This window comes from Gekko japonicus, unplaced genomic scaffold, assembly GCF_001447785.1.
Source record: "Gekko japonicus isolate JY-2015 unplaced genomic scaffold, Gekko_japonicus_V1.1 scaffold6475, whole genome shotgun sequence".
Classification (NCBI taxonomy): Eukaryota; Metazoa; Chordata; class Lepidosauria; order Squamata; family Gekkonidae; genus Gekko; species Gekko japonicus.
The window spans coordinates 20,808-29,416 of record NW_015169982.1 but is presented as its reverse complement, the minus strand read 5'-3'; the positions used below and the strand labels follow the sequence as shown (position 1 = coordinate 29,416).

Genomic DNA, 8,609 nt, shown 5'->3' with positions numbered 1-8,609 from the left:
ACCACCACTGCCATGGTACCACCAACGCCCCTGGATTTGGGTACTGGGTCATCTTGATGTGGGCACTTAGATGAGACTTTTTAGGAGACGGCCATCTTGTTTTTAGGAGAGGAGCACCAAATATTTTTTCTATGAATGTAACTGGTCTTAATATTTTAATGTTTTTACTGTTTTACTGTATGATTCGGCGATATGCCGTGTAAGCCGCCCTGAGCCTACGGGGAGGGCGGGATAAAAATATAAATAATAAATAAATAAATAAATAAGTTCGGAGGTTTGCCTTAGCTGTGAGGGAGACAGGCAAGTTGTGATCCCAACAAGTGCTGATTCATACTCCCATCATTAAAGCAAACTTAGCACCCCCCCCCAAAAAAAACAACCTACTATGGCATAAATGCTTCGCATAAAGCCAAGATGAGCAGTTCCCACACTAACCAAGGCAACAGTACATGTCTGCTGATAAGATGGTAGCCCTGATTAGGAATGGGAGGTGACAGGTAAGATCTGCTCAACAAGCATTAAAATGCCTATTAAAAATGACAAGTCATCTAGCAGCCTCAAGTTAAGCCCTTCTTTGCCAAGCAAAGACCAAGAAGCAACCCATATTTCAATACCATTTACCTCAAGATTCTCTGGTTTAGCGCTCTGTGCTAGAATTTGTGTGGCAGAGCCTTGCTTACCAGTTGGTCATCTGGGAACTGTGACTATCTGGCTCCAATAATGTTGCCAGGACCAGGTGCACTTCTAACAGGGGGTCCTCTAATGTAAAGACAGCTGGCCTGTGAGGAGAAAACGGATAAGGACCCAACTCTCACCCGAGACTGATTTTTCCACCAGATGGAACTGAAGAAAATCAAGCCAGGCATGAGAGACCATCAGTTAATCTAGCCAAAGCACACCCCCACTTCCCCTTGCAGCAAAGCATTTTTGATGCTCAGGCCACTGGCCTTTTTACTGGACAGAAACAAAGACTGCACTTCCCCCCCCCCCGAGAAGGCCTACCTGCCAGGGATGTCAAAGTGGATATTAATGGGAAGATTTGAAGACTCTGCAAAACTTAGAAGACCCTAAAAGAGAGAGATGAAACAGGGTAGGAAGGGCAAAGATAACAACCCCAAATTAAGGCAGGGAACAGGAAATTCATTCACCCGAAATTCCTTAAGGCAGAAAGTGATTTGTGTCTCCTGCTTGACGTGGAAGACCTGGAACTCATCCTCACTCAAACACAGCTCTGTCACCATCATCTGGCCAGCCTCTAAAACAGTGACAAGGGTCAGAAGAACCCTTTTCCTCATGCAGCTATCCTGGTCGCATTCTGTCCCCCCCAAGCAAGGATGCACAGTAGGAGACATTGACAGAGATGCCAAAAAACCCCTAACCCTAACCCAGCAGAAACTTGTCACGTACAGTCAATGAGTGGTTCTTTCAGAACACAGGCCAGCACAATTAAACAGGGATGCTAAGGCCTTTGCAAAAAAAATGCCTGAACAGAGAGACTTTGGAACATCCATGCTCTTAAGGAGTGACAAGGAAGCTTCACCTACCTTGATGGTTCTGAGGACAAGGTGGAAACAAGGTCATGGTAGGAAGCTCACCTGTCTCTTCTTCCAGGTAACTGCGGAAGGTCACTTTCCCACCAGGGCTGGCACCCATTGTCACCTCAGCCAGAGTCAATGGGAAGTGAACCACAGCATCCACTAATAACCTGAATTGGACAAAGAAGGGGCACGGAAATGGGTAAAAATGGAGGCAGTGAGCAGATTCCTTGGATGAGCATGCCCAACTCTCTGTCCTTCTGGGTCTAACAGGTGGTTCAAATTAAACTATTAAGGAACAGTCTGTGCACGCAGCATGAGTGGGTATGAAGTACCAATCACTTTCTCCCTATTATAACTTCATGTGCATGCACGCACCAGGTTCACATTCTTTTGGTTCAGTGTTTTAAAGCTAAAGTAGCAGTTCCAGGAAAGAAAAGACATATATTTTCCCAGGGCACCTCATTCAGCCATACAAAGCCCATAAGGTAGAACATGTCAACTGCACAATAGCGTTGCTTACTATGCAAGGAAGCCTCTGTGCATCTGGATTGGTGGGACTCCATACAACAGATGGATATTTCCCCCTTCCCCCGCCCTTTCCAAGCTGTTAAGGACTACTGGACAAATCTGTACACTCTAACCACACAGACTCTTTTGTATCCCCCAATCCCTTCTACCCTTCTTGCAAACGTCATGGCTCCAACCTGGGAGGAGCACGCAGAGTATGGGTGCACTGTTCTGTGTCAAAAACTGCCTGCAGTGAATCACAGTCCTGGAACGACAAGTCGTGGGTCTTGACAACACCTGCGGAGAAAGCCTGAGTTGAAAGCGGCCGTGAGGGGAAACCTTGCCTTCCAGAGCATCCCTACACCACTCAGAATTTCCCCCTTAGACAGAGGAAGATCTTCCCACCAAAACACACAAAAACTATTTTTTCCTTACTTCCTCAGTCTGGAAAATTGAAAATACTTGGGAAAACTGGGGGGGGGGGGGGGGGAAGGCCGGGTCTTCTTCTGCAATACATTTTCCCCTTCCAAATTATGATCAAAACACTTTAAAGGCAGAATTTAAAAACAATATCATTACAGCCAATTCATGCTGCCGTAAATCTTACATCCAAGATTCAAATGTTTACTACATGTGAATCTTGGATGTAAGATTTACAGCATGATGGCACTAGTTGTTGCTTTTTTAGTAAAGTGCAATATTTCAGAATTTAGTACTTTCAAATGTTGCAGAATACAGAAGCTCTTCAAGGATTTCGTCATATCCAGGAGTCTGCCAAGCGCACTGTACCTGCAACATGGCATCAAAGCCTTTGCAGAGTATGGGACTACTCTTGCTTCAGATACCTACATCTTCTGCATTAAGTGAGAGAACAGAAGAATGTTCACACAGATGCACACAGTAACAAGGAACAACTGTGGGGAAAGTTGAGAAGTTTGCTTTGATTCATTCACGTCTTCCATTTTCTGAAATTTGTGAAAGTTGAAAATCAGAAGCGATGCCAACTGACCTGTCACCCACTCTGCATGGTGACCTGCACGGTGCAGAAGTCACAGTCTGAGACAGAACAGGGAGACTTACTGTGATCCTGGCACTGGTGGGTGTCTGGATCTTGTTGGTTTTTCTGCCACATATCCCACCATTTCTCCAAGGGGCTCAGAATGACATATGTGGTTCTCACTTCTCCAGCTGATCCTCACAACTACCCTTTGAGGTAAGTTATGCTGAGTGAGAGACCCCAGCCCAAAGCCACCCGGAGTGAGCTTCATGGCCTGGCGGGACCTGAACCTGTCTCCACAGCTGTACTCCAGCATCCTCACCATCACCCCCCCAGTGGCCCGATATATGTGGATGACATTCCTAAGCCTGGGCAACAGCCGCTGTGCCCCTTTACTCATAAGCTCTCTTTGGTGACCCAACTAAGCCCTGCTGGCAGAACTAGCCTGACAAGATGGACGGGTATGTACCGCTCCCTTTTTGGAGACACCAGCCATCACTGATTCTTGTGCAGTCTTCAGTGAGCAGACAAGACTGGGAACGTTCCCTCAGGAGTTTCCTGTTGCTTTTTTCTCCTCAGAGACATACAAAGAACAGTGTTTTCAATTCCTGCAACTGACTTTCCATGGATTCTCCTTTTTCTAACTACACTGTTTTCTCTAAATACACCTGGAACCACATGGGCTCCATTCTTCTAGCTCCGCACCAGCTGCTGGCACACTTGCAGAACTTCTGCTGATTATTTCTCCATCAAAGTTATGCTCTCAGTCATGCATCCCTCCACATTTCTCAGTGTATCACCACACTTTTGTGTTTAGGCAGGTCCCTCCTGCCCAGCACTCACCATACTTGCAATGCAGCTGCACACGGAGCCGGCTGTCACAGAGACGCAGCAAGATGATACATTTCTCCACAGTCTTCTCCAGCAAGGAGAGTGAGCGGAACACGGCCAGGAAAGACTGGAAGGCACAAGAGAAGCCAACAATGATGTGCACATTTTCTCCCCAACCCTCTTCTCCGAAACAAGGAACAGCTGCCATGTACAACACCGTGTCCACTGGCCCTCACTCCCCTCCCAGAAGAACAAGGTGGGGTGCCCCAGCTCTAGCTTTTGGCTGGCAGACATTTCCACTTACAGTCTAAACAGTTCCGTTTTGAAAGCCTGAATAAAGGCTATTTTTGGTAGTTTGGTTGAGTAACGATGGGAAATGGAATATTATTGCAGAAGTTGGTGCGTGCCTGCTTCCTGGTGCCTTGAAAGTATTTGGTAATCAACACAGCTTGCACAGACCATGAGAATCACAGTAGCTTAAAAAAAGAATTGACATTTTGGACAGCTCCGTATCCCTGCTTCCAACTGCAGCTTCTCTAGTCCGAACAGTAGAAGAAGAAGAAGAGATTGGATTTATACCCCATGGCCCTTCACTACCCAAAGGTGTCTCAGAGCGGCTTGCAAACTCCTTTCCCTTCCCCTCCCCACAACAGACACCCTGTGAGGTCGGTGAGGCTGAGAGAACTCTGACACAAACTGCTCTTTTTCAAGGACAGCTCTGCCAGAACTACGGCTTGCCCAAGGTCATCCAGCCAGGTGCAAGTGAAGGAGTGGGGAATCAAATCCGGTTCTCCCAGATTAGAGTCCGCGCACTTAACCACTACACCAAACTGACTCTCACAGTACCTCTTGTGTAGCCTTGCTAGACCAGACTAGACATCTGTACACTACAGCATTCAAGCTGTATAGCACAGACCTCCCCTCAGTTTTTAATCAGTATTTGACGCTCCAAGATGTTGCCTAGGAACTGTTTCATATAACTATCATGGCTGACAACCATCGATGGACATCTGACATAAACCTTGCCCATTACACTTTTATCCCACCAGAGCTTGGGGCAGTGCATACGCCCCTCATTTTCTTCACAGCAATCCAAGCATGTAGGTTAGGTTGTGAGCATGTGACTGGCCAAGATCACCTAGTAAGACCCTGGCAGAGCAGAATTTTAATTCAGGTCTCCCCAGTCACTGTCTGATACACTAGTCATTATGTCACATGGGCTCTCAGGCTTTCTTTTCCTGTCCTCTTCAGTTTTGTAGGAAGGAAGGTAGATATCTTTAAGCCCACACTTCATTTTTTAAAACACATCATTACTAAAGTGACAGAACAAGGAATAATTTACCCCACATGGGCCACTTCTACAGAGGAGTAGAAAAACACACCGTGGCAGCACCCGCAAAGTGGGGGTGTTCCTCACCCCTCGCTGCGCATCCCTCCCTCCCCCTTGTGCTGACCAAAGCAAGGATGACCACAGGCCTCCCCCAGGCAATGCTCCCCCTCCCTGCACGGCTGAGCGGTGGTTAAAGAGATGCTGCCACTCAGTGTCAGCAAGCTGCCATTCTGTTTTCTGTGACCTTTGTGTACATATCCTTTCCCTGTTGCACCCGGCTTGGTTTCTATCATCCTACTCCTGCGTTGGAATGCAAAAGATAACTGCTGGAGGTTGTGTGGGGGAGAAGATGCTGTAATGCTTGGCTATTGCTTTTCCCATGAATACTGCACCTGTGTTATGTCTAATATCCTGCCTGGTTCCCATGGACTGGGCGCGCAACCGTTTCATTAGCCCGCCAGCGGGAAAGTTATTCATTGGACCTGTATCTCTTTGAAGTTCCTTTATTATGCTTGATCTAACTGTGTATCCCCAGTTCTAACAAAGAACGTGTTTGAGTATGTCGTCAACGCTTTGAAATAAATTTTGCTTTTCTTAAAACGTGGATTTATTCTCGATGCTTGGGGATCCAACACTCAGACATGAACAGGAATAAATTCCTTAAGGTTGAGGGGGGAGAGTGGCTTTGCAGCTTGATCCTCTCACGTATGCATGCACAAGAAATCGCGCTGAATTTAATGGGGCTTACTCCTATTTAAGCATGCAGCCAGTTTCCATGCCTGGGAAGAGGCAAAAAACAAGACACAATATCTGCTGCTCTCAAAGATACACCAACTCCTTCTTCGTACTTGAGAACAGAACTCAGGATTCCATCACCACTCATGTTTCTATAAGCCAGCCTATTGCCACAGCCAGCAGGTGCAATGCTGGGGCCTTCCAAGAAGAGCCTGCAATCGTCCCCCTCTGCAACCTACACAACATCCCAATACAACTAACCTTCATAGACACTTTACATCTGACGGGGCCTGCATCAGGGATAGGCCCTGGTTCTCCAGGCGCATAGTGCTGGAAAAAGAGTGGAGCAAACAGGAAGCAGGCATATGCCGAGCGAGAGGCACTTACTGCACGTAAAGAGAGCTGAAAAGAGAGAATGAAGGCATCAGGAATGTCATCCTTACAGTAGATCAGAAGACTCCAAACGTCCTTTTATTTTCCTAGTAGCTTAAGGCTGCTTTGTACAGACACAGCATCACTGGCCTGCAGACAGGCACATCACCACACCACTTCAGACAACATGCTGACAACAGAGAGAGAAATGGTAGCAGAAGAGACTTTATATTATATACATACCGTGTTTCCCCGAAAATAAGACACTGTCTTATATTTATTTTTTCTCAAGAAGACACACTAGGGCTTATGCCACAAATGCATAGAAATCCTGCTATGGCTTATTTTTGGGGTAGGTCTTATTTTCGGGAAAACAGGGTATATATTCAGAGAAATATACCTGCACTGCACTGCTGGAGGATCCTCCCTTGGTCACATAGGTGACATGTGCCACTCATGAACAACCATCTCCCCCATTTAAAACATTTTTTAATAAAATTTCAGGGAGTTATACCCAATGAGTATGGAATCTCAGCTTCAGTACACTGATGCTAGCCCTTCTTATAACGTATGGATAGAATAATTTAGTCAAAGCCCCACCCCCAATCTCCAAGTGAACAGAACTCCTTGATCCACAACTTCCTGCAACTGTTTAAACTTACTCTAAAAAGAAAAATCCCTGCATGTTCATTTTGCTGCAGCTCATCCCCTTCCACACTCATCACATTCCTCTTTCAGGCGCTCTCCTCTCCCAGTCCCTTGCTTACCCCTTCCTTCAGCGGCTCAATGTAGACTTCATCTCCAATGCGGGAGAGAGAGTGCACTGCTTTCCCCAGAGCTGCACAAGAGACAGAACACTGAAATCATTAAGAATAAGCCCAAGTGACTTTCTGTGCATTCCACCACAGTCCCATCGCACAGGCTGAGATCATCTCCTACAGTCTCATACTTCTATTAAGCAATCATCTTGGAACATTATTTTTATTTTATTGGTATTCTGCAGTGAAGACAAGCACTGCTGAAGTCCCTGCCTACACAGGTCAAAACACCCTTTTCCTGTATTGCTCCAAGACAATGAAACAAAGCTTCCCACCGCAACCATTTTCTTTCTCCCTGCCCAATGGGAAATTCTCTTTTTAGGATACAAAGCTGTCGGGATGCTTTCCCTCTACTATCCTCACACACAGGGCTGTAAAAATCCCAGGCAGCTGGTCAACCTGGCTGCTGAAAACTAGATACAGGCCCTTATGGATTTAATTTCCCCCCCTGCACTATCCATATATTCCAATACCAGGCTCACAATCTCACTAAACAGAGTAGTTATTTCAGAAACATGTGCAAAACAGTGTGGGCCATTTGGTACCATCTGATGCAAGAGAGTTAAGCAACACCATGAGAACCGAGCTCCTAGCTCTATACCACCTGCCGCTTAAACTGAGGCTCTGGATAATAAATATTTTGTAAAGCCCAAAAATCGAGCCGCTCTTGAAGGGGAAGCCTCCTACTCCTCTGCTCACTTGAGGAAGACCCGCTCTGCCCAGAGGTCAATGCCCCATAGCCACACATGTTCTTGCCTCACCTTTCACATTGCCACCGGTAATGATGCATGGGAAAGGAGAAGAAAGGGGTATCCCCGGGGGGGGGGGGGGGGGGGGGCAGACTTTGTGCAGAGAACCGAACGCCTGTGAAATTAGTCTTCACTTTTGTTTCCTACTGTCAGCTCTCCTTCGGGTTAGGGAAAAAATCCCCTCGGGCTTCAGAGTGGATACCGGGAGATGAAGAGAGAATAAATCCATCGTTATTCTAACTGACATTTCTTGGAGTACTTATTTAGGCTAAGGAGAAGCCCCTCTGGCACGGCCGGCTTTACTGGAAACTACGCCTGTGTCCCCGCCCGTCCCGCCTTTTGTGGGCGTTGGCTGCGCGGGTGCCCCATGCCCGGCCTACACAGCCAGCGAGCGAGGCCAGCCCAGCTCCGTCTGCTCTTGACTCTAAACGGGACGGGCTTTTCATTCCTCCCCCTCGGGGCATTCGGGGTTCAGGGAAGCGACGTGAAGGCTCCTTTGCGGCCTTTTGTGAGTGCGATGCCCGTGAGGTGTGTGCTTTGCTCTGCCGCGCCTCGTGACGGCCTCTGCGCCGCTGCTGGAGCCGTGGGCGCCCCACGCGGACGGGGTCGGCCAGCCCTGTCGGGGGGTTAGCCGCCACCTCTTGCCCGGAAGGCCTCCTCCGCGGGCTCCCGGTGAGCCCGACACGCCGCCGCCGCATCTCCTCCTCCGTCGTCGTCGTCGTGGTGGTGGTG

The 8,609-nt window shown here is 47.7% G+C and overlaps 1 protein-coding gene across 1 annotated transcript; it reads right to left on the bottom strand.

The window, feature by feature from the left end:
* Positions 1-674: 674 nt before the first annotated feature.
* Positions 675-7,917, bottom strand: RAD9A (RAD9 checkpoint clamp component A; the record flags this gene model as incomplete). Its single annotated transcript, XM_015417567.1, has 9 exons — positions 675-779; positions 1,003-1,067; positions 1,149-1,255; positions 1,596-1,705; positions 2,243-2,342; positions 3,886-4,000; positions 6,200-6,340; positions 7,078-7,148; positions 7,890-7,917. Coding segments are annotated over 9 exons (840 nt in total), but the record flags the coding sequence as incomplete, so codon positions are not given.
* Between the last annotated feature and the right edge of the window lie 692 nt (positions 7,918-8,609).